The following is a 26,296-nucleotide window of genomic DNA, read 5'->3' as shown; positions in this document are numbered from 1 at the left end:
TACATCACACTAATTGTTTTACTGACCTTGTGTGCTTGATGAGTAGAACCTCTGTGTTAGGTAACATAGGCCTGGGAGAAACTCCAGGCACCTCATCACTATGCCCGAGATTCCTGCTTTGTTGTGAGAAAGAGCGGGAGGCTGCGCCTGCCCGAAGCCTTGAAATGCAGGCGAGCTCAGCAGGCCCAGTGATCTTCCAGCAGGGCTGAACTGACCAGCGCCTGCGTCCCCGCCTGTGTCACCTCTGCCTGGGAGCTCAGGTGTGACTTCGGAGATCCCCCAGTAGAGAGGGAACTAAAATAAAACTTGCTCTTTGCAATGCATTCGTGGCCTCTGGCTCTTCTTGTGATCTGCCTGCGTATGTGTACACAGCAGGACAGGGATTAGAAATTATCAGTTGCAAGTTAAGAATTCCACAGTCCACACAGTGTGAACTTTATGTAGACGGTGATTTTTGTTAATTAAAATAGGTAATTTTACTTTACATGTTAAGTAAAAAATTTCACTATTTGTCCTCAATTAAAAAAAACCCCAACAACTTTTTTTAGATGGTCACACTTTCCATGGTTATTTTATTATATTTTATACTATAACTGGCATCTTCATTTTGCACCATGTAAAATCATTATAATTGATACTCAGATTTCTTTAGATGCCATTTTTGCTTTTTAATATCCCTACACAACATGGGCTGTGGGTAGCTGGCCTTTATTGCTTTTTGAAAAAAACAAAAAACTTATGTGGTGATGGAATTATAGATGTATATTAGGAAAAAGTGTACCAGGTAGCCATTATTAGGAGGCTGCGTAACCAATTCTTTAATTTTTTTTGTGTGTTTGTTTGGTTTTTTTTAAAAAAAACATACAACTACTGAGCAGGAAAGACGGAACATTTGTTTATCATTGTAGTTTCACATAGTCGTCAAATTATTTGGAAAGAACAGCAGAAGCAGTAATTGATTTCATGAGAGTTTATCAAATCAAGATTTCGAAGGCTGAAGACAAGGAATTAGAAATCCAAATCAGTAGTAAAGACTTAGATATGGTGGCTTCTTTGAAAAAGCTAGTTTTCCTCTGTCCTGTCTGCCTGCTTACAAAGGCTTTTATTTGCTGTAAAGTAGGTTTAAAAGAGGAGAAAAATCCATTTGACCAAAATATCCAGGTTTTTGAAGTCTATCTCCACTGGGAAACAGACTTAATAGTTCCATCTTGAGAAATAAAGGATAACACTGAAGACAGAGAAACAAAGGAAAGCCAAACCTGTTTCTTATTTTTTTCATAACAGTAGAGTGTGCATCTGCAGCCTCAATGGTTTTGTTAAAATATAGAGCAGCTTTCCAGGATATAGTTTTAGCAGATCAGACAGTTGCTTTGTGCTTGACATTGTGCTTGTGATTCTAAGTAGTGCATGGTTCTCCCCAATACAGGCAAATCCTGATTTTTTTCATTAACATAATCTAATCTAATTGTCTGTAAGATAAGTTGTGATTACCCTTGTGTTTACATTTATATTTTGTCTTTTTGAGTCTAGCGATCATTTGTTTTATCACAGTATCACAGTATGTTTGGAATTGGAAGGGACCTTGAAAGATCATCTAGTCCAATCCCCCTGCTGGAGCAGGAACGCCTAGGTGAGGTCGCACAGGAAGGTGTCCGGGCGGGCCTTGAATGTCTCCAGAGTAGGAGACTCCACAACCTCCCTTGGCAGCCTGTTCCAGTGCTCTGTCACCCTCACTGAGAAGAAGTTCTTTCTCAAATTTAAGTGGAACCTCTTGTGTTCCAGCTTGATCCCATTACTCCTTGTCCTATCATTGTTTGCCACCGAGAAGAGCCTGGCTCCATCCTCATGGCAATCACCCTTTATATATTCATAAACATTAATAAGGTCACCCCTCAGTCTCCTCTTCTCCAAACTAAAGAGCCCCAGCTCCCTCAGCCTTTCTTCATAAGGGAGGTGTTCCACTCCCTTAATCATCCTTGTTGCCCTACGCTGGACCCTCTCCAGCAGTTCCCTGTCCTTCCTGAACTGAGGGGCCCAGAACTGGACACAATATTCCAGATGGGGTCTCACCAGGGCGGAGTAGAGGGGAAGGAGGACCTCTCTCGATCTACTGACCACTCCCCTTCTAATACACCCGAGGATGCCATTGGCCTTCCTGGCCACAAGGGCACAGTGCTGGTCATGGCCATTCTGTTGTCCACCAGGACCCCCAGGTCCCTTTCCCCTACACTGCTCTCTAATATGTAATTTCCCAACCTATACTGGAACCTGGGGTTGTTCCTGCCCAGATGCAGGACTCTACACTTGCCCTTGTTAAATTTCATCAGGTTATTCCCCGCCCAACTCTCCAGCCTGTCCAGGTCCCGCTGGATGGCAGCACAGCCTTCTGGCGTGTCAGCCACTCCTCCCAGCTTAGCGTCATCAGCAAACCTGCTGATAGTACACTCAATTCCCTCATCCAGATTGTTAATGAATAAATTGAATAGTATTGGCCCCAGTACTGACCCCTGAGGCACTGCACTAGATACTGGTCTCCAACTGGACTCCGCACCATTGACCACCACTCTCTGGCTTCTCTCTTTAAGCCAGTTTGCAACCCACCTCACTACTCTATTGTCTAGACCACACCTCCTCAACTTAGCTGTGAGGATGCTGTGAGAGACTGTGTCAAAGGCTTTACTGAAGTCAAGGTAGACCACGTCCACCGCTCTGCCATCATCCATCCACCTTGTTACATTCTCATAAAAGGCTATGAGGTTGGTCAAGCATGACTTCCCCTTGGTAAAGCCATGCTGACTGCCCCTAATGACCCTCTTATCCCTGATATGCCTTGAGATGACACCAAGGATAAGCTGTTCCATTACTTTCCCAGGGACAGAGGTGAGGCTGACCGGTCTATAATTACCCGGGTCCTCCTTCTTGCCCTTTTTGAAGACTGGAGTAACATTTGCTTTCCTCCAATCCTCAGGCACCTCTCCCGTTTCCCAAGACTTGGCAAAAATGATGGAGAGCGGTCTAGCAAGGACTTCAGCCAGCTCCCTCAGCACCCACGGATGCATCCCATCTGGACCCGTGGATTTATGGATGTCCAGATTGCCTAACTGCTCCCTAACCCAGTCCTCATCGCCTAAAGCAAACTCCTCCATTGACCTGGCTTCATCCGGGGTCCCAGCGGTATGGGGCTCCCCAGGACAGCATCCAGCAGAGCAGACAAAGACAAAGAAGGCATTCAGCAATTCTGCCTTCTCTGTGTCTTCTGCCACCAGGGCACCCACCCCATTCATCAGTGGGCCTACATTGCCTCTGGTATTAGTTTTATCTGCTATGTATTTGAAAAAGTTCTTTTTGCTGCCTTCCTACATCCTCTAACAGCAGCCTTATATTCCTCCCAAGTGGCCAGCCCCTGCTTCCATGACCTGTAAACTCTCCTCTTCTGCTTGAGCATACCCAACAGATCCCTATTCAACCACACAGGCCTCCTGGCTCCCTTCCTCGACTTCCTACGTGTGGGGATGCTCTGATCCTGAGCATGGAAGAAGCAATCTCTGAATGCAATCCAGCTCTCTTGGGCCCCTTTTCCTTCAAGCAGCCTTGCCCATGGGATTTCCCCCAGCAATTGCTTGAAAAGGCCGAAGTTAGCCCTGCTAAAGTCCAGGGTTGCATTTCTACTTGCTATTCTGTTCCTGCCACACGAGATGCTGAACTCCGCCATCTCGTGGTCACTGCAACCCAGGCAGCCCTCAACCTTTACTGCTTCCACCAGACCCTCCTTGTTAGTGAGGATGAGATCCAGCAGTGCACCTCTCCTAGTCCGCTCCTCCACCATCTGCATGAGGAAGTTATCATCAATGCGCTGGAGGAACCTCCTGGACTGTGGCTGGCTGGCTGAATGGTCCTTCCAGCAAACATCAGGGAAGTTAAAATCCCCCACCACAACCAGGGCCTGTGACTGTGAGGCCACTCTCAGCTGCCCATAGAAGGCCTCATCAACTTCCTCAGCCTGATCTGGTGGCCTGTAATAGACACCTACAACAGTGTCACCCCTGCCAGCCTGCCCCTTAATTCTGACCCATACACTCTCAACTCGTTCCTCATCCGCTCCTGGGTAGAATTTAGTACATTGCAGTTGCTCTCTCACATAGAGAGCAACTCCACCACCACGCCTGGCTGGCCTGTCTTTCCTGAAAAGGGTGTAGCCATCCATGACCACATTCCAGTCATGTGAACTGTCCCATCACGTTTCTGTGATTGCCACCAGATCATAATCTCCCGACCGAACATAGGATTCTAACTCCTCCTGGTTATTCCCCATGCTGCGCGCATTGGTGTACAGGCATTTCAGGGAGCGAGCAGAGCACACCAATTTCTCCCTAGGGGCATAGGAGGCCACCCAGTCCTCATCCGTTTTAGAATGCTGTCCCACTGGGACAAGCCCAGCTACAACCCCATCCCCCTTCGAGCCTAGTTTAAAGCTCTCCAAATGAGCCCAGCTAATTCCTGCCCCAGCATCCTTTTGCCCCTGCGAGATAAACCTTTCCTGCGTAACACTGTCCGGACTGGAGTCTTATAAAACCAGCCCTTATCAAAAAAACCAAAGCCCTGCCTGTAGCACCAGTCTTGGAGCCAACCATTTAGAGACGGAATTTTCCCATTCCATCCCACATCGTCACTTGAAGAGGGAAGGAGCGAAGAGAAGATCACTTGAGCCCCTGAGTCTTTCACCATCCTTCCCAAGACCTTGAAATCATTCTTCATTGCCCTCAGACTATGGGAAGCAGCTTCCTCCCCATCTGTCTGGAAGACCAGCAGCGGGCAGTAGTCTGTCGGGTGCACCAGTCTGGGGAGCTCCGGGCTCCAGGTAGACTACAGACTTCTCTAAGATGAGGGTCAACCCTGCATATTGGGCCCTCTTTTCCTTTCAGAAGGGAATTTCCTATTACAATCACCCTTCTTTCTTTCTTATCAGAGGCAGTCTTATGTTGTGTAGTCAACCGCCTCTTCCTATGCTGTAGAAGTGTACAACATGGTCATTTACATTCCTTCCTAGCTGTTACCAGTACTGTCCTTGTGAATTAAGAAGAGATCCAACTCCCAGATTCGACTTGCTTAAAAAATGCAATGAAATCTTTTGGCAGAGTTGGGAATTCATTTTACCACTCTTCTCCCGGTCCGGTTCCCCAAACTCTTAAAGCTGACATTGGCCAATATTAGGTATGAATAAACATGGTTGTGGAATGTTTAGGTCCCTCAAAGTAATTCTGAAAGAGCCATCAGATCAAGAACAATTTTCATGTGATTATATGGTGTTTCCACAGCAGATTCTGAAATATATTTTTTAAATGTCCATCTTTTGCTGCCTGTCATAAAGACTGGGGATATTCTGAGAAATGAGAAAAAGTGGAGTCCACACCCTCAAAGAATGTTTATTTTATTTCTGTGTCGTCTTACCCTTTTTCTTTCTCTGTGAGAGTAAGGCAGAAGCATTCAGAAACATGGCTTCTAGTTTTGCTATTGAATTTAACAATATTTTAAGAATATATTAGGCAGAATTAATTCAGGCTCAAAAAACAAAGGCCAACTGACAATTAAATGCTTAACTCTTTTGTTCTTGACTGGGAGTTGGGAGTTATGGAAAATATTTAATTTTTTAGTCATAAGAGATTGAGCCATAAATATTTTCTCCTCCCTCAGGTCTATCAAAGTTTGAATCATTGCTGCTTACTACGAAGAAGCATAAAACAAATCAAATCACTTTGTGTGCTTGGGGTTTTTTTTATACTGTTAATTATTAACTTCTGGTTTTATATTCATGGCAACTTCGTTGTACAGAGTTTATTTTGAATGATGTCTAAAACATGGAATTTTATGGAATGCGCTAGTTAGAAAAGTAGCACTTACCATTCCGTAGTCAGAAGGAGGTAAAGGGTATGAACTTAAACCCATTCAATTACATTCATGCTATACAGAATCTGATAGCTGCATTATTGTTCTCTAATTACTGTTAACATCTTCAAAGTCATATTATTGCTTGAGACCAAACTATGCTTGACCCTAAAACACTTGATATACTAAATTTTCACTTGAAATATTTGTGTGAACATATTGCCCTTGGATAATTTCAGGATAATTTGTGTAAGCAAAGTTGCTGCTTTGCTTGTTATGTTTGGCATTCTCTGCTAAAGGAGATGATCAGCAACATATATGTTAAAAATTAATATATTAAAATATTTTTATTTGCTCTCAAATGTCTTAAGTCATTAAGACATAGTAATACTTACAACATCATACATTTACAAATAAACATCTTTGTAAAGAACCTGTACAAGCTGTTTGGAATACTAAATTGAGGAAAAAAAAGTCCTCTGTGTGGCTGATTTGTTGCCAAGGTGAGCAGCCCTGGTGCTGGCATGATCAGCAGCAGAGTGCTCTAGTGTGATACACTAGGGGGTTTCCCGATCTGGGGGAATCTTGGGGGGAGCTGAGAGAACCACCAGGAGCCTGACAGCAGCTGATGAGACCTGGGTGGGGCCAGGAGCAAAGGCAGCCAAGCTCCCCCACATATAAAAGAAGCCTCTGGGGAGTGCCAGTGACCAGCAGAGCTGTGAACAGGGCAGGCAAACAGGGCATGGTGTGGCAGTTTGCACAGTAGGGCACACAGCTCTGCTAGCTCACTGGGGAGCAATGGTATCCACCCGGCAGAAAGCCATGGCCTCTGTAAGCTCGGCACCCACCACAAGTGATGCAGCTGCCCAAACCAAGATCTGGTGGGAAGATGCAGCCACCCAGGTGTCAGGCTGCAGGGTGAGCCCTGCTCTTACACCAGTACTGGATGGCAGCAGTGAGCACAGCTGTGGGAGTTGTGCTCAAGCAGAGGAACTCTTCCACTTAGTGACACAGCTCCGGGAGGAGGTAAGTAGGTTGAGGAGTATCAGGGAGTGTGAGAGGGAGATAGACCAGCGGAGTCGTACCCTACCTTCCCTGGGACAGACCCAGCAGGTAGACAGAGCACATGAGTCAGCTGATCGGAGCCAGCGAAGCGAGAGCCAGAGCCGGCGAGGTTCAGCCGACCACGAGGTTTAGCCGAGATTAGGAAGCTCAGAGGGGAACGTACAGGGACAGCGTAATTCCCGGCGGTCCCGATCCCCCTGAAGCCCCGGCAGCCATTGTGAGAGAGCGGCTGACGTGGCGGGGAGCGTTCCCATGGTGACGGCGACCACACCCCCTCCCCTTGCCTTGAAAAAGCCTTTGGGAGGGCAGAGACTAGTCGCTGTGCACCAGGCGCAGAAAGGAGCAACCAGCTTGTGCAGCAGGGTGCAGAGAGCACTTGTTGCTTGTCAGTCCCTCCGACTTATTGCCAGCGTCCCAGACTGCTGATGACCATGGTCGCCTCCAGAAGGAGAGCTCGTCTCGAAAAAACTGTGGCAAAGCAGACTGAGGTTCTGTCCCGAACGGTGGCTGTTCAGGTCTCTGTCTGCAGGGAGTGCCAGAGTCTTCTGCTGCCGGGGGAGGGAGGCCAGCACTCCACCTGTGTGAGGTGTGAGCAGGTGCAAGATCTGCTCGACATGATTGTGGAACTTAAGGAGGAGGTTGAGATGCTGAGGTCCATCAGGGAGTGCGAAAGGGAGATCAACTGGTGGAGTAGCACCCTGACGTGCCAGTCGGAAAGGCCCCAGGGAGGTACCCCCCAAAAGGAGATGGACCTCCTGCACTCTCGGACAGAGGCGGAAGTCCTGAGACAGCCCCACCCTTGTCGCTGTTGGGCAGAGGAAGGGGACCTAAAAGACGATGAAAGTTGGAAGCGTATTCCAGTTCGGCATCACGGGCAGCCCCCCTCCCTGCCTGCTTTGCCTCCCCAGGTGCCCCTCCATAATAGGTATGAGGCCCTAGATCTTGAAGAAGAGGTAGGTGAGGAGGTGGTGCCAAGCCTGCCTACAAGATCACATAGGAAGAGGCGGTTGACTACACAACTGAAGACTACCTCTGATAAGAAAGAAAGAAGGGTGATTGTAATAGGAAATTCCCTTCTGAAAGGAACAGAGGGCCCAATATGCAGAGTTGACCCTCATCTTAGGGAAGTTCGTAGTCTACCTGGAGCCCGAATCAAGGATACCGCTAGAGAGCTCCCCAGACTGGTGCATTCGACAGACTACTGCCCGCTGCTGGTCTTCCAGACAGATGGGGAGGAAGCTGCTTCCCGTAGTCTGAGGGGAATGAAGAACGATTTCAAGGTCTTGGGAAGGATGGTGAAAGACTCAGGGGCTCAAGTGATCTTCTCTTCACTCCTTCCATCTTCAAGTGACGATGTGAGATGGAATGGGAAAATTCAGTCTCTAAATGGTTGGCTCCAAGACTGGTGCTACAGGCAGGGCTTTGGATTTTTTGATAATGGCTGGTTTTATAAGACTCCAGTCTGGACAGTGTTACGCGGGAAAGGCTTATCTCGCAGGGGCAAAAGGATGCTGGGGCAGGAATTAGCTGGGCTCGAAGGGGAATGGGGTTGTAGCTGGGCTTGTCCCAGTGCGACAGCATTCTAAAACGGATGAGGACTGGGTGGCCTCCTATGCCCCTAGGGAGAAACTGGTGTGCTCTGCTCGCTCCCTGAAATGCCTGCACACCAATGCGCGCAGCATGGGGAATAAGCAGGAGGAGTTAGAATCCTATGTTCGGTCGGGAGATTATGATCTGGTGGCAATTACAGAAACGTGGTGGGACAGTTCACATGACTGGAATGTGGTCATGGATGGCTACGCCCTTTTCAGGAAAGACAGGCCAGCCAGGCGTGGTGGTGGAGTTGCTCTCTATGTGAGAGAGCAACTGCAATGTACTAAATTCTGCCCAGGAGTGGATGAGGAACGAGTTGAGAGTGTATGGGTCAGAATTAAGGGGCAGGCTGGCAGGGGTGACACTGTTGTAGGTGTCTATTACAGGCCACCAGATCAGGCTGAGGAAGTTGATGAGGCCTTCTATGGGCAGCTGAGAGTGGCCTCACAGTCACAGGCCCTGGTTGTGGTGGGGGATTTTAACTTCCCTGATGTTTGCTGGAAGGAGCATTCAGCCAGCCAGCCACAGTCCAGGAGGTTCCTCCAGTGCGTTGATGATAACTTCCTCATGCAGATGGTGGAGGAGCGGACTAGGAGAGGTGCACTGCTGGATCTCATCCTCACTAACAAGGAGGGTCTGGTGGAAGCAGTAAAGGTTGAGGGCTGCCTGGGTTGCAGTGACCACGAGATGGCGGAGTTCAGCATCTCGTGTGGCAGGAACAGAATAGCAAGTAGAATTGCAACCCTGGACTTCAGCAGGGCCAACTTTGGCCTTTTCAAGCAATTGCTGGGGGAAATCCCATGGGCAAGACTGCTTGAAGGAAAAGGGGCCCAAGAGAGCTGGATTGCATTCAGAGATTGCTTCTTCCACGCTCAGGATCAGAGCATCCCCACACGCAGGAAGTCGAGGAAGGGAGCCAGGAGGCCTGTGTGGTTGAATAGGGATCTGTTGGGTATGCTCAAGCAGAAGAGGAGAGTTTACAGGTCATGGAAGCAGGGGCTGGCCACTTGGGAGGAATATAAGGCTGCTGTTAGAGGATGTAGGAAGGCAGCTAGGATAGCCAAGGCCTCCTTAGAATTACAGCTGGCGAGAGGGGTCAAGGACAGCAAAAAGAACTTTTTCAAATACATAGCAGATAAAACTAATACCAGAGGCAATGTAGGCCCACTGATGAATGAGGTGGGTGCCCTGGTGGCAGAAGACACAGAGAAGGCAGAATTGCTGAATGCCTTCTTTGTCTCTGTCTACTCTGCTGGATGCTGTCCTGGGGAGCCCTGTACCCCTGAGACCCCGGATGAAGCCAGGTCAATAGAGGAGTTTGCTTTAGGCGATGAGGACTGGGTTAGGGAGCAATTAAATAGTCTGGACATCCATAAGTCCATGGGTCTGGAAGGGATGCACCCGCGGGTGCTGAGGGAGTTGGCTGAGGTCATTGCTGGACCCGGGTAATTATAGACCGGTCAGCCTCACCTCTGTCCCTGGGAAAGTGATGGAACAGCTTATCCTTGGTGTCATCGCAAGGCATATCAGGGATAAGAGGGTCATTAGGGGCAGTGAGCATGGCTTCACCAAGGGGAAGTCATGCTTGACCAACCTCATAGCCTTTTATGAGAATGTAACAAGGTGGATGGATGATGGCAGAGCGGTGGACGTGGTCTACCTTGACTTCAGTAAAGCCTTTGACACAGTCTCCCACAGCATCCTCACAGCTAAATTGAGGAGGTGTGGTCTGGACAACAGAGTAGTGAGGTGGGTTGCAAACTGGCTTAAAGAGAGAAGCCAGAGAGTGGTGGTCAATGGTGCGGAGTCCAGTTGGAGGCCAGTATCTAGTGCAGTGCCTCAGGGGTCAGTTCTGGGGCCAATGTTATTCAATATATTCATTAACAATTTGGACGAGGGAATTGAGTGCACTGTCAGCAAGTTTACTGATGACACTAAGCTGGCAGGAGTGGCTGACACTGGAAGCTGTGCTGCCATCCAGAGACCTGGACAGGCTGGAGAGTTGGGCGGGGAATAACCTGATGAAATTTAACAAGGGCAAGTGTAGAGTCCTGCATCTGGGCAGGAACAACCCCAGGTTCCAGTATAGGTTGGGAAATTACATATTAGAGAGCAGTGTAGGGGAAAGGGACCTGGGAGTCCTGGTGGAGAGCAGGGTGACCATGAGCCAGCACTGTGCCCTTGTGGCCAGGAAGGCCAATGGCATCCTTGCGTGTATTAGAAGGGGGGTGGTCAGTAAATCGAGAGAGGTCCTCCTTCCCCTGTACTCCGCCCTGGTGAGACCCCATCTGGAATATTGTGTCCAGTTCTGGGCCCCTCAGTTCCAGAAGGACAGGGAACTGCTGGAGAGGGTCCAGCGTAGGGCAACAAAGATGATTAAGGGAGTGGAGCATCTCCCGTGTGAGGAAAGGCTGAGGGAGCTGGGGCTCTTTAGTTTGGAGAAGAGGAGACTGAGGGGTGACCTTATTAATGTTTATGAATATATAAAGGGTGTGTGTCATGAGGATGGAGCCAGGCTCTTCTCAGTGGCAAACAATGATAGGACAAGGAGTAATGGGATCAAGCTGGAACACAAGAGGTTCCACTTAAATTTGAGAGAAAACTTCTTCTCAGTGAGGGTGACAGAGCACTGGAACAGGCTGCCCAGGGAGGTTGTGGAGTCTCCTACTCTGGAGACATTCAAGGCCCGCCCGGACACCTTCCTGTGCGACCTCACCTAGGCGTTCCTGCTCCAGCAGGGGGATTGGACTAGATGATCTTTCGAGGTCCCTTCCAATCCCAAACATACTGTGATACTGTGATGAGACGAAGGACTCCCCACCTTCTCTCTGCATGGCGGACTGTGGTGACTGAAGGGACAGGGGGTGATGGCAGCATGTTCCTGACCAGTGCACCAGGAATGTCTCTGCTGTGACTGCCCCACCTTCCCAGGTTCCTTTGCAAAACAGCTATGAGGCTCTGCAAGTGAAACCAAACAATACTGAGGATGACAATTCCACTAAGTTGGAGGTGCCGCAGAAATTATCAGTCTACGCTCTCCGTCAAAACTGCTTCTATAACGAAAAAAAGATGGGTCATTGTCATAGGAGACTCCCTTCTGAGGGGAACAGAAGGCCCACTTCTTAGGGAAGTCTGCTGCCTCCCTGGGGCTCAGGTTAAACACGTGAAGAGTAAACTTCCTGCCCTGCTATGGCCCTCGGATTATTATCCGTTATTGATTTTTAAGGTAGGCAGTGATGAGGTTGCAACAGGAAATCTGAGGGAAATCAAGAGGGACTTCAGGGCCTTGAGATGACTGTTTAAAGGATCAGGAGCACAAGTAGTGTTATCCTTGTGTTGTCCCAAAACAGGGTTCTTTACCCAGTGTGCATACAAAAGAGCCAAATTTAGCACACAGAGATGTTTATTACAGAGTTGCACAAGATGCAAGGGTTGTTGATGTGTTTGAAAGCATGGAAGCACCTGAGAATGGTCACATAGGAATTAGAGCTTCTCCTCCAAAAAAGGTGGCAGGATCAGTAGCCCGGCTGAAGTGCACCTATACCAATGCACGCAGCACGGGCAACAAACAGGAGGAGCTGGAAGCCATTGTGCAGCAGAAAAACTATGATATAGTTCCTTTTTATGGCAGTTCTAGTCGAATGCCTTCTCAGGCATTGGAACAGGCTGCCCAGGGAAGTGGTTGAGTCACCATCCCTGGAGGTGTTTAAAAGACAGATGAGGTTCTTAGGGACATGGTTTAGAGGTGGACTTGATAGTGTTATATTAACAGGTTGACTCTATGATCTTAAAAGTCTTTTCCAACCAAAACAAATCTGCACTTGGGACAGAGTAACACTGGACACAAGTACAAACTGGGAGAGGCGTGGCTGGAGAGCAGCCCTGCAGAGAGGGATCTGAGGCTGCTGGTTGACATCAGGGTCAATAGGAGGCAGCAGTGTGCCCTGGCACCTTAGTGCAAACCACATCCTGGGGTGCATTAAACACAGCATAACCAGCTGGTCAAAAGAGGTGATTATCCCACTGTGGCCTCACCTTGAGTATTGTGTGCAGCTCTGGGCCCCACAATTTAAGAAGGATGTTAAGGTCCTTGAATGCGTCCAGAGGAGGGCAATGAAGCTGGTGAAAGGGCTGGAAGGCATGTCCTATGAGGAGCGACTGAGGGCTCTGGGTTTGTCTGGTCTGGAGAAAAGGAAGCTGAGGAGCAAACTCATTGCTCATTGCTACAGCTTCCTGAGGAGGGGAAGTGGAGAGGGAGGTGCTGAGCTCTTCTCCCTGGCATCCAGTGACAGGACACATGGGAATCGTTCGAAGCTGCACCAGGGGAGGTTCAGACTGGACATTTACTGATTAGGTGGTCAAAGACTGGAACAGGCTTCCTAGAGAGGCGTGGTTGATGCTCCATGCCTGTCAGTGTTTAAGAGGCATTTGGACAATGCCCTTGATAACATGCTTTAATTTTGTCAGTCCTGAAGTGGTTAGGCAACTGGACTTAGATGATCGTGGTAGGTCCCTTCCAACTACAAAAATACTCTGTTATATTCTATACCACCTTTTTGCGCTATATCTGGGCTTTAGTGTAAGCACTTAATAGGAAAATAGTCTTTCACATGCTTCAGTTACACAGATGAGAATATGTACAACTTACTGATGCAATTTTGTGGGTAAGAACACTGTTTATAGTATAGTCTTCAAGTGTAAAACCAGTTTCTTGAGGTATAAAAACTGCATTTGCATGATTTTTTTTTTTTTATATCTGTAGTTATTTTGGCTAGAATTTAAAAGCATTAGTTTAGGCAAACTGGACACCCACAAATCCATGGGCTCCGATGGGATCCACTCACGAGCACTGAGACAGATGGCAGATGTTATTGCAAAGCCACTTTCCATCATGTTTGAAAGGTCATGGAGAACAGGAGAGGTGCCTGAGGACTGGAGGAAAGACGTCACTCCAGTCTTTTAAAACGGCAAGAAGGATGACCTAGGAAACTACAGACCAATCAGCCTCACCTCCATCCCTGAAAAGGTGATGGAACAGCTCATTCTGGATGTCATCTCCAAACATGTGGAGGAAAAGAAGGTTATCAGGAACAGTCAACATAAATTCACCAGCCTCATAGTCTTCTATGATGGCATGACTGGCTGGATAGCCATCTGTCTACCATGACTTCAGCAAGGCTTTTGACACTGTCTCCCACTATGTCACAACATCCTCATAGGCAAGCTCAAGAAGTGTGGGTTGGAGGAGCGCACAGTGAGGTGGATCATGAACTGGCTGGACGGCAGAGCTCAGAGGGTTGTGATGAATGGTGCAGAGTCTGCTTGGAGGCCTGTAGTTAGTGAGGTTCCTCAGGGGTTAGTATTGGGTCCAGTCCTGTTCAACCTGTTCTCATCAATGACCTGGATGAAGAGACTGAGTGTACCCTCAGCAAGTTTGCTGATGATACCAAACTGGGAGGAAGGGCTGACACACCAGAGGCTGTGCTGCCATCCAGCGAGACCTGGACAGGCTGGAGGAGTGGGCAGAGAAGAACCTGATGAAATTCAACAAGGGCAAGTGCAGGGTCCTGCACCTGGGGAGGAATAACCCCAGGCACCAGTACAGGTTAAGGGTAGACCTGCTGGAAAACAGCATTGTGGAGAAGGACCTGGGAGTTCTGCTTGATGACAGATTGACCATGAGTCAACAATGTGCCCTTGTGGCCAAGAAAGCCAATGGTATCCTGGGGTGCATTGGGAAGAGTGTGGCCAGCAGGTCGAGGGAGGTGATCCTCCCCCTCTACTCCGCCCTGGTGAGGCCCCATCTGGAGTACTGTGTCCAGTTCTGGCCTCCCCAATTTAAGAAGGACAAGGAATTACTGGAGGGAGTTCAGGGGAGAGCTCTGAAGATTATGAAATGAAGAAATAAACTGATCAGCAGAGTCAATTATACTGTTAAACAGGCATTTATTTTATCAGCGCTGGGGAACACTGGGGATCATCCTCCATACGTGCTCTTATAAGTGCTCTCCATAAGTGCTTTATAGTCTGATGTCTCTCAGTCCTTCCCCCCCACCCCGCTAGGGTCAGGTGCCAGGTCCCCAGTTTTGTAAAAACAACATTCCCTTGTTAATGATTCCTTACAGAGTTCTTGTGGCTTTTACATTGGAAAAGCTATATTGCTGAGGTAATTTGCCTGAATAAAGATACATTCAGGCAGGCAGATTCATTGAGTAATTTTGGATTTTGCTTTACTCTGTAAGGATAAAGCTTAATGATGTTAAAAATAAGGATTCCATGTTGTTCCATCTCCCTTTTTATACCTGCTATAGGGGGGAGAGATATTCACTTTTCAGCGAACTCCTGTTACAGTTTCAAAAGATGTGAAGTGCTACACAGTTTAAGCTGAGATGGTTTTAAAAGAGTTTTTATTTTCTTGAGACATTAATGTATTCAGACAATACAAAGTACAAATGCATATTATGGCCAATAGCCTTGTAGTCAGTACTAGAATGATTTTGTCAAAATTATAGAATGGTAGGGGTTGGAAGGGACCTTTAAAGATCACCTAGTTCCAACCCCTCTGCCATGGGCAGGGACACCTTCCACTAGATCAGGTTGCTCAAATCCCTGTCCAGCTTGACCTTGAACATTTCCATTGATGGAACATGCACAACTTCTCTAGGCAACCTGTTCCAATGTCTCACCACCCTAATCATTAACAATTTCTTCCTTATATCCAATCTACATCTATCCTCTTTCAATTTAAAGCCATTACTCTTTGTCCTATCACTACAGGCCCTGGTAAAAAGTTCTCTCTCTGTCTTTCATATAAACCCCTTTATATATTGAAAAGCCACATTAAGTTCTCCCCTGAGCTTTCTCTTCTCCAGGCTGAACAACCCCAACTCTGTCACCCTGTCCTCATAGCAGAGCTGTTCCAGCCTTCTGACCATATTCGTGACCCTCCTCTGGACCCTCTCCAACAGGTCCATGTCTTTCCTGTACTGGGATCTTCATGTACCTTGTAATCATCTCTTCTTGTAAGTAGGCTGTATTCACATTATTAATCTAAATGCCATAACTTCATATTAAACTGAGCACTACCTTAAGATACTGAAACAAAGAAATAAATTTAACAGCAGAGTCAATTATACTGTTAAGTGGCATTCTTTATTGACAGCGCTGGGGATCATCCTCCATAAGTGCTCCAAAGACTGGATGATCTTGCGTTGCTTATATTCACATAATTATTACATATGCATTACAGTTTTTGAAACTTCTGACATACAATACATCTTTACTAAAAAATAATTGATGATGTTAGGTATAATTGTTTAGTTTCTTACTTAAAATACATCTATTAATTATTAGTTAAATATAAACTAAGCAATCTTCTGTCTCCCTCTTGTCATGCAGAAGGATCTGGTGGCAATTACAGAGACATGGTGGGACAGCTCACATGACTGGAATGTGGTCATGGATGGCTGTGTCCTTTTCAGGAAAGACAGGCCAGCCAGGCGTGGTGGTGGAGTTGCTCTTTACGTGAGAGAGCAACTACAATGTATTGAGTACTGTCCAGGCAGGGATGAGGAGCGAGTTGAGAGTCTGTGGGTGAGAATGAAGGGGCAGGCTGGCAGGGGTGATACTGTTGTGGGTGTCTATGACGGGCCACCAGATCAGGGTGAGGAAGTTGACGAGGCCTCTACAGGCAGCTGAGAGCAGCCTCACAGTCACAGGCCCTGGTTGTGGTGGGGGATTTTAACTTCGCTGATGTTTGCTGGAAGGACTACTCGGCCGGCCAGCCACAGTCCAGGAGGTTCCTCCAGTGCCTTGACGATAACTTTCTGATGCAAAGGGTGGAGGAGCCGACTAGGAGAGGTGCTCTGCTGGAACTCATCCTCACTAACAAGGAGGGTCTGGTTGAAGCGGTCAAGGTTGAGGGCTACTTTGGTTGCAGCGACCATGAGATGGTGGAGTTCAGGATCTCCTGTGGCAGGAGCAGGATAGCAAGCAGAATTGCGACCCTGGACTTCAGCAGGGCCAACTTTGGCCTTTTCAAGCAATTGCTAGGGGAAATCCCATGGGCAAGGCTGCTTGAAGGTCAAGGGGCCCAAGATAGTTGGTTAGTGTTCAGGGACTGCTTCTACCAGGCACAAGATCAGAGCATCCCAACACATAGGAAGTCAAGGAAGGGAGCCAGGAGACCTGCGTGGTTAAACAGGGACTGCTGGGTATGCTCCCCACTTGGGGAGAATATCAGGCTGTTATCAGAGGGTGTGGGGAGGCAACTAGGAAAGCTAAAGCCTCCTTAGAATTAAACCTGGCGAGAGGGGTCAAGGACAACAGGAAGAGCTTTTTCCAATACGTGGCAGATAAAACTCACACCAGAGGCAATGTAGGCCCACTGATGAACGAGGTGGGTGCCCTGGTGACAGAAGATACGGAGAAGGCAGAGTTACTGAACGCCTTCTTTGTCTCTGTCTGCGCTGCTGGAGGCTGTCCTGAGGAGCCCCGTACCGCTGAGGACACAGAGGCAGTCAGGACAATGGAGGAGTTTGCCTGGGTTGATGAGGACTGGGTTAGGGAGCAGTTAGGCAATCTGGACATCCATAAATCCATGGGTCCGGATGGGATGCACCCACAGGTGCTGAGGGAGCTGGCTGAGGTCATTGCTGGACCGTTCTCCATCATCTTTGCCAAGTCTTGGGAAATGAGAGAGGTGCCTGAGGACTGGAGGAAAGCAAATGTCACTCCAGTCTTCCAAAAGGGCAAGAAGGAGGACCCAGGTAACTATAGACTGGTCAGCCTCACCTCCATCCCTGGGAAACTGATGGAATGACTTCTCCTTGGTGCCATCTCAAGGCATATCAGGGATAAGAGGGTCATTAGGGGCAGTCAACATGGCTTCACCAAGGGGAAGTCGTGCTTGACCAACATCATTGACTTTTATGAGGACATAACAAGATGGATGGATGATGGCAGAGCAGTGGATGTGGTCTACCTTGACTTGAGTAAGGCATTTGACACAGTCTCCCACAGCATCCTCACTGCTAAACTGAGGGAGTGCGGTCTGGATGATCGGGTAGTGAGGTGGACTGCCAACTGGCTGAAGGGAAGAAGCCAGAGAGTCGTGGTCAATTGGACGGAGTCCAGTTGAGGCCTGGATCCAGTGCAGTGCCTCAGGGGTCAGTACTGGGACCGGTATTATTCAATATCTTTATCAACGATTTGGATGAGGGAATAGAGTGACTGTCAGCAAGTTTGCTGATGACACCAAGCTGGGAGGAGTGGCTGACACTGGAAGCTGTGCTGCCATCCAGAGACCTGGACAGGCTGGAGAGTTGGGCAGGGAAAAATTGAATTAAATAGAACAAGGGCAAGTGTAGAGTCTTGAATCTGGGCAGGAACAACCCCAGGTTCCAGTGTAAGTTGGGGAATGACCTATTAGAGAGCAGTGTAGGGGAAAGGGACCTGGGGGTCCTGGGGACAGCAGAGTGACCATGAGCCAGCACTGGGCCCTTGTGGCCAGGAAGGCCAATGGTACCTGGGGTGGGTTAGAAGGGGGGTGGTCAGTAGGTCAGAGAGGTTCTCCTTCCCCTCTACTCTGCCCTGGGGAGACCACACCTGGAATATTGTGTCCAGTTGTGGCCCCTCAGTTCCAGAAGGACAGGGAACTGCTGGAGAGAGTCCAGCACAGAGCCATGAAGATGATGAAGGGAGTGGAGCATCTCCTGCGTGAGGAAAGGCTGAGGGAGCTGGGGCTCTGGAGCTGGAGAAGAGGAGACTGAGGGGTGACCTCATTAATGTTTACAGATATAAAGGGTGAGAGTCAGGAGGATGGAGCCAGGCTCTTCTCGGCGACAACTAATGACAGGACAAGGGGCAATGGTTGCGAACTGGAACACAGGAGGTTCCACTTAAATATGAGAAGAAACTTCTTCTCAGTGAGGGTGGCAGAGCCTGGCCCAGGCTGCCCAGGGAGGTTGTGGAGTCTCCTTCTCTGCAGACATTCAAACCCGCCTGGACACCTTCCTGTGTAACCTCATCTGGGTGTTCCTGTCCATGGGGGGATTGCACTGGATGAGCTTTCCAGGGCCCTTCAACCCCTGACATTCTGGGATTCTGTGATCTAAAACTCAAAAAATAACCCCTCATTTTGCAGGTGGTCAGAAAGCATTTATCATGTCAATTGGTTAATGATGGGTATGTCTTTTATTGTAACTTAATTACAGTATACATTAATTTAGCAGCTTCTCTTCAACATGGGGGGATTTTTTACTGATAACATGTATCCAATACTCACTGACTGGGTTCTTTTAGATATTCCATATGTAGAGGGCTGGATGTCTAATATGAACTTTGTTTTTTTGAAGTTATTTGACATTATGCGGGACTTTGATTTAGCAGAATGATACAGCCATTTACTTAAATCACAGTACAAGTTACACTTAACAGAGTATAGTAGTTGCAATATGCAGTTGAATCACAATACAAATATGATTCTCCTAACTGGTCTCTATCACAATGCTGGGCATCCCCAGTCATTGAGAAGGAATATTTGGGTTGAAACCAGCTCAAGCCTGTTACTCTCTTCAAAGTTCTTTCTGTTAGTTTTACAGTTTTTATACTGTATATGCTATACTGAGTTTTTATCCTCAGTTTGGCTGAGCCATATATATACCCACCCATTCTGGCCTTGCCAACTCAGGAAGATATGTATTTGCTGCTTATTATTATTATCAACTCAAGGGTAGTTACACAGACATTTGATTCCCTTAACTGTTGTCACCATTTATCTAGAACAAAGATTACCTTCCATTTCCTTTGTGCTAAGTTCAGCTTTTTCTAACAGTTGTCATCAGTCACTCCCTACTTCTTCACTTAACTTGGTGAGTACATAGTCCTTGCCTGTCTCCTTGGAGCCTCCTTCCATTGTAGGAGATCACTGATCAATCACAACATGAAGTGTTTAAATTTTTTTTACTTAAAAAAGGAAACTTCTGTAAGATACTGTCACAGGGAAGTAATTTAGGGTTCTGCTTGCTGCAGAACAATGTTTAGATTTCTTAAAGAGAAGCGTGACATTAAAGAGTTCGGTGGTAGGTTCACTCTATTATTTACTGCATGGGGGAGATATACCAAGCCAAATGCTGCTGACCTTCTCTCCAGGTGCCTGTACCCATTGGCGAAGCAAACTGTCAGGTGTCCTCCCTCCCTGATAACCATTCGCTCTATGGGTCTGTGTCTTGGAGCTCCGGAGACAAACTTTCAGGCGAGGCCGTATCTGTCGCGGTGCAAGCTGTCAGGATTCCTTTTTCCCTGATAACCATTTGGTCTGGAGTCTGTATTTTAGAACTCCAGCAGCAAACTTTCAAACCATATGCAGAGCAGACTTTAAGGAGACAAGATTCTCAGAAAATAAAAAATGGAACGGAGTAGAATAGCAGAAGGGCTGGCTCAAGCTGGGTACCAGCACAGAGGTCCGCCTGTACCCATTCACAAAGCAAACTGTCAGGCGTCTTCCCTCCCTGATAACCATTTGCTCCAGGGACTGTGTTTTGAAGCTCCAGAGGCAAACTTTCAGGTGAGGCTTATGTCCGCCGCAATGCAAATGTTTGGGATTCTTCTTGCCCTGATAACCGTTCGCTCTGGAGCCTGTACTTAGAGCTCTGAAGGCAAACTTTCAGAGGAGACCCATAACTGCATGCAAAGCAGACTTTCAGGAAACAAAATTCTCAGAAAATAAAAAAATGGAACGGAGTAGAATAGCAGAAGGGCTGGCTCAAGCTGGGTACCTGTGCAGAGGTCTGCCCAAGCATAGAAAACTACAAACTTTTATATCTCTGCAGACCATTCACACCAAGATACTGTCCAATAGCAAAATTTCACCACCAGGTCCTTTGCTTCCCATTGGACCCTTTTTACCTGACTCCACGTGGGCCTCTGTTTTGTTCAGTTGTTGACATTGGTTTTGGTCCATATCCTTGAAGGTGCCGTTTTGTCTGGATAAATCCTTTCTTCTCAGCAAAGTGCAAAATAGGCCCCGCTTTGCAGATATCTGTAACGTCTCCGCATTAGCCTTGGATGATTGTTTTCCCAGTCAGTTCCATTTTTCCCAGCAAAATGCAAGCTGGACTTTATCTTGCAGGCATTTAGTGTAGTCTGCAGTTGCTTTTGGTAAATACAAGCTTAAAATTTTAGCAAATCTAGTCTACCAAGTAACATGAATCAAAGAGTACACTAAAAATCATACAACCTTATATCTCTAAATAATCCATTACATTTGGTGTGCATCTACTTAAGCTAAATGATCAACATCGGACTTGAATTGGGCTCATCCACTGACCTGTGAGTAGTAAAGCCATTGCCATACAGCTCACTTATGTAGCAGGGAGAGCTCAAAGTGGGCTCATCCAGGCTGTCGTGTTTATAGAATGAAGCGGTTGACTCGTAGTCAAATCGCATACAGTAGGAAAAGTCTGCACGAGACTCCCTGTTCCCACAAGCCACCGGCGTTCAGTGTGCTCTTTTGCTTCCCTGTGGGTCTCCTGGAAGGAGTTCTTGGCCTGGCTGCGGCTCAGGCCCTTCCCTCCTCTGGAGCCTGGACCAAACTGCTGCTGGTTTGGCTGGGGGCGGGGGGTCGAGTGCATCCGCGACAGATACCTTTTTGACATTATGTATAAATATACTTTATTGTTCAATAATTCCATCATTTATATTGTAGGTCATGCAGGAGTCTCTGCGAGCATGATGAAAAAAAGAACTTCCCACAAGTAAGTTGCTAGTATTTTTCCTGAAGTATAGTTTTCATTAACTGGAAGTACCGTTCTAAAAATTTATCTGTATTGTTCCAGTCATTTTACTCTTGAAAATCATGTGGAGTAGTATTCAGTGTATGTGTGTAGAGTCAGACTTTAATTCTTTTGGGAGGACACTGGGAAAGAATGCACCATTGGTAGTGTTCTAAACATCATTTTGAATGTTATTCTGAGATAAATTATCCTGTAAATACAATTCTACAATTTATTCTATAATTCAGAGACAAGTGGTTGCAAGTTGGAAATTGGGCACATGTACTCTAGGATTCATTAGAGCTCTAGTTTTTGAAAAGGATTTTTCACCTTTTTTTAAAAAATAAGGGACATGCTGAAGTACTTCTATAAGGTGGCTGTTATTTGTGTGAGGGATGCTTATCCTGTACATTCATGGCATGTATTATTCTGTCTACTACATTTTGAAGTAGTAGCAGCTAAATGCTGCTATGAGTAAATGTGAGAAGATAGAGATAATAGCTTAGACATGATTGACCTTAGTGTCTAAGAGATAGATGTTGCATTGGGCTGCATCTTGAGCGGGTCAACTCTAAAAAAACAGGGGAAAGGTGAAATGATATAAAATGCTACTAGTTAGATTTTGAGTATGAAGTCCTATAGTGGTGATATACAATATGCATCAATCCAAAGCAATTTGCCTGACAGAAATATCTTCTGTGATTGACATTTGAATTAATATTAACTGTTTCCCAGGCACAATACCTGATGTAAAACTACTCTAATTCCTTCCACCAACTCTTCACCATTCAGTCTTGTCTATCTCCTTACAAGGCAAAGATAAACATTTATTTGTCTAGAGACAGGTAGAGTTAAAATTTAATTTCTCTTGTTCTTTTTCAACCGCTCAGAGAAAGGAGTATATGATGGGAAGACTATCAGAGGTGGGTTGCCTTTTGTACTTGAGGGTGGCTAGATTTGTCTTTATTGTTGTGTTGATATACACTTATTTAAATACCTAAATAGGTTGTATATTTTTGTAGCATAAAGGCTTTTATGGGGCATATTAAGTCATGATCTTAAGTCACATGGTTTTGAGACATTTAACTTAAGTGCCCAACTGAGTTTTATATTAATGTTAACCTAGTTTAACTGTTGAAGAATTGTTTGGTAAGGGTTTTATTTTGTACCAAACCAAGATGACTTTGTGTGCTGCTCACTGATTTCTTTGAGAATGACAGAGACTAGTACAGAGTTATTTTTATTTGATATTCATTGCTTACATTTTTGAAATTAACAGTAAGTAGTACTGTAGACATGTTTATATTAAACAAGTGTGATATGAATCACTATTTTAAAATGTATGCTGATACTACTATGAGCTGTTACAGCAGACCATGAATTAGTAATACATACTTTGTCAGTAATTTAGTTATGAAGACTTTTACGTTCCTCATTAAAAGAAAAAGAGGAACAAGTCTTTTGGCACTTGAAGGCCATAGGGGAGATTCTAAACTAGATTCAGAAGTTCATGGGGGAGGGAAGAGCCAACAGGATGGAACAGGGCATGGTCTAGTAACTGAGGAAGTGATAAAATGTGTGGATTAGTCTTCTGAACTCTTCTTAACTAGGGTGGCAGTTAACCATTGATCCTTTTGGAAGGAGATCCCATGGTTATAGGTCAGCTGCAAAAGGGCAGTTCTTCTGAGTACTATGTCAGTGTCAATGAGTAGTGATGATCTTTGTGAACATGAAACTGACCCTGTTTGTGTCAGATCAGTCAGTAGTCTCTTGACTCTCATCTTTTCCACCCTTGATGTGTAAGGGAAGAGCGCACAGAACAGCATAAGTATAAAATCTTCCTTATGCTCTCCAAGTTACTCATAAATGGCAGTTCAAGGACTTTGAGGTGGAGGTTTTATCTGCAGTTTAACTACCACTGTACTTATTCCTTGTGAATTTCTGATCACACTTTAACTTGATGTGGTGGGTTATACTTGGTTATGGGCCAAACTCCCACCCACCCACTCACTCCCTCTCCTCAGTGGGGCAGGGGGGGAAATAAGATGAAAAAGCTCATGGGATGAAGACAGGGACATTGCTTACCAGTTACCATCACAGGCAAAACAGGCTTGACTTGGGGAAAATTAATTTCTTGCCAATTAGAATAGATTCAGGTGGTAAGAAACAGGAAGACAAACATTAAAACATCTTTCCTCCCCCCTTTCTTATGCTCAGCTTCACTCCTTCACTCCAGACTCCTCTGCCACTCACCACCCCCAGGGTGGTACAGGGGAAAGTAGGGAAGGTAGTTTACAGTCTGTACATAATGGTTGCTCTCTGCTGCTCCTTCCACCTTGTACTTACTTTCTCCCTGCTTTGGCATGGGTTCTCTACAGGCCACAGTTCCTGTCAGGAAAACCTCCTCCAGCATGAGCTCTTCCAGGGGAGACAATCCTGTCAGGAAAACTGCTCTGGCATATGTTCTCCGTGGGTTCTCCATGGGCCACAGTTCCTTCAGGAAATATCTAACTGTTCCAGCATGGGTCATACACAGGCTGCAGTGTGAATATCTGCTCTAGCACCATTGAATGCCTCCTTTTTTTAATTGGTGTTCTCTCTGCTGTTTCTCACACTTTAAAAAAAAAAAAATTCCCCCTCCTTCTCTGCCTGTCCAGTGTTATTTTGCCCTTTCTTAAATATGTTTTCACAAAGGTGCCACCAGCTTCGCTGATTGGCTCAACTTTGGCCTGCTGGGGCAGTTGTCCCAAAATCAGGGTTCTTTTACCCGGTGTGCAAAGTGACAAATAACAGAGTCAAGATATTTGTTTATTCCATGTCTGTTCAGAGATGGGTGCTAGGTGGTAACTCCACAAAGCTAGCACCCCTCTTGGCTGTCACACAGTTAACATATATTCCAAGCAACAGTTATCAGTAACTTTTCACAGTTAGGCTTGATCACCCTCGTTACCATTGGTTCTTGTAATGCCTGGCTTCACTTAAAGGTACAGCGTGTTTTAAATTTACAGCGCATGCTCAGTGTGTGGGGGTCTTTGCTTAGGCCAAGGGCTTTATTGCTGGAGGTATGGGTTTTGACATTATAATAAGATTATATTGAGAAAAGTTCATCTAAGGGACACAAGCTGGGCAAATCTTGTGATATCTCTGAGCTCATGAGGGAGGGAGGTTTCCTTGAGCCCCCAGCTCAAGGTCTGTCTGTTTCCTTATCTCTGTTCCAGATGGCTCTGCTATCTCTTACCTGATTAAGCTTGCTCAAAGCCCCGTGTTGTGAAATATTTATTTTATCTTACTTTTTAACTTTTAATTAGGACGACTGCCAAGCCAGCTGGAACCAGCTATGTCTGGCACAGGTCAGCTTATCATGGAGGACACCCCTGCAGGTGTTGCATTGTATGTGTCTGCTACCAAAAACTTGCCATGTATACCAAATAAACTTATCATCCTAAGAAAATTAGTTTCACAACTGAATTATAAGTTTTGAAGGAGTACAGAAAGTACTTTAAAAGTTCTGTCTTTAGTAATGTGCATCATAGTCTGAATATCAAGGAAAAATAGTTTATAACAATTATCTGATCATAAGATATCCCCTGCTAGTGACAGTCTGTAGTAAGATCGAAATTCTAATTTGGGCCCTATTTTTAATAACTTTTCTAAATGGCACCATGAAATATAGAAATTATACTGACCATTGCTACTCTACTTCATTTATACTATTTTAAAAATTTATTTGAAATTTCCATGATCTGGTTCTGCTAATAAAACCTTTTAATGGAACAAGAATTTACTTATGAGCTTAATGCCTTCAAGAAAAATACTCAGTTGCTGAGGCAAGCAGCCCCAGTCCTGGCAGAGTGCTCTATCATGGTGCACAGAGGGGTTTCCCAATCCAGGGAACCTCAGGGGAGCCAAGAGACCTGCTAGAAGCCTGCAGCTCATGTGACAGCAGCTGATGGGATCTGGGTGGAGCCAGGTGACCAAGCCCCCCCACACATAAAAGAAGCCCCTGGGGAGCACCAGTGACCAGGAACACAAGCAAATAGGGCAGGAAAACAGGGAGTGGCATGTCAGCAAAGGCCACTCACTGAACAGTCCACCCATCAAATCCATATCTCTCCAATTTAGAGAGAAGGGTGTTGTGGGGGACCACGTCAAAGGCTTTACAGAAGTCCAGATAGATGACATCTATAGCTCTTCCTTTGTCCACTGATATAGTTACTCCATCATAGAAGGCCACTATTTTGGTCAGGCAGGACTTGCCCTTGGTGCAGCCATGCTGGCTGTATCCAGTCACCTTCCTGTCCTCCATGTGCCTTATCATAGCTTCTAGGAGGATCTGTTCCATGATCTTCCCAGGCACAGAGGTGAGGCTGACAGGTTGGTATTTCCCGGGGTCCACCTTTCTACTCTTTCTGAAAATGGGTGCAACGTTTCCCTTTTTCCAGTCACGAGAGACTTTACATGACTGCCAGGACTTCTCAAATATCATGGAGCGTGGCTTGGCAACTACAGCAGCCAGTTCCCTCAGGACTCTGGGATGCAGAGATCAGACAAGACAGATGACTTTTTAACCTTCTATGTGTTCGTGGTGGCTACACCAAAAGTCCGTCGGTAACCCTTTGGGTCCTTGAAGTACCCTCTCCTGAAGCAGTCTATGCCAAAGACGCAAGGGGTCTTACTCAGACAAGTCTTTCTTCAATCTTGATCCAAATTTCCCAGATATGGACATCCACGCAGCAGCAAAGATGCAAGGGTTGTTGATGTGTTTGAAAGCGTGGAAGCACCTGAGAATGGTCACATAGGAATTAGAGCTTCTCCTCCAAAAAAGGTGGCAGGATCAGTAGCCCGGCTGAAGTGCACCTATACCAATGCACGCAGCACGGGCAACAAACAGGAGGAGCTGGAAGCCATTGTGCAGCAGAAAAACTATGATATAGTTGCCATCACGGAAACATGGTGGGATGACTCGCACCACTGGAGTGCTG

General features: G+C 46.4%; 1 protein-coding gene across 5 annotated transcripts in view; it reads left to right on the top strand.

Moving 5' to 3' along the window:
* Window positions 1–26,296, top strand: part of LOC136114498 (spindlin-Z-like) — a 97,038-nt gene that overhangs the window by 50,701 nt on the left and 20,041 nt on the right. For 4 of the 5 annotated variants that reach the window (XM_065859851.2, XM_065859846.2, XM_065859847.2 and 1 more), the window contains one exon: window positions 21,248–21,296. In XM_065859851.2, the coding sequence (XP_065715923.1) occupies window positions 21,271–21,296 (26 nt within the window). In that variant the 5' untranslated portion in view covers window positions 21,248–21,270. Of the gene's footprint in view, window positions 1–15,413; window positions 15,564–21,247; window positions 21,297–26,296 lie in introns of all 5 variants that reach the window. The other variant, XM_065859849.2, reaches the window with a different exon arrangement.

Source organism: Patagioenas fasciata, chromosome W, assembly GCF_037038585.1.
Source record: "Patagioenas fasciata isolate bPatFas1 chromosome W, bPatFas1.hap1, whole genome shotgun sequence".
NCBI lineage: Eukaryota > Metazoa > Chordata > Aves > Columbiformes > Columbidae > Patagioenas > Patagioenas fasciata.
Note: the sequence above shows the minus strand (reverse complement) of the source record. Positions and strands in the feature narration are given on the sequence as shown.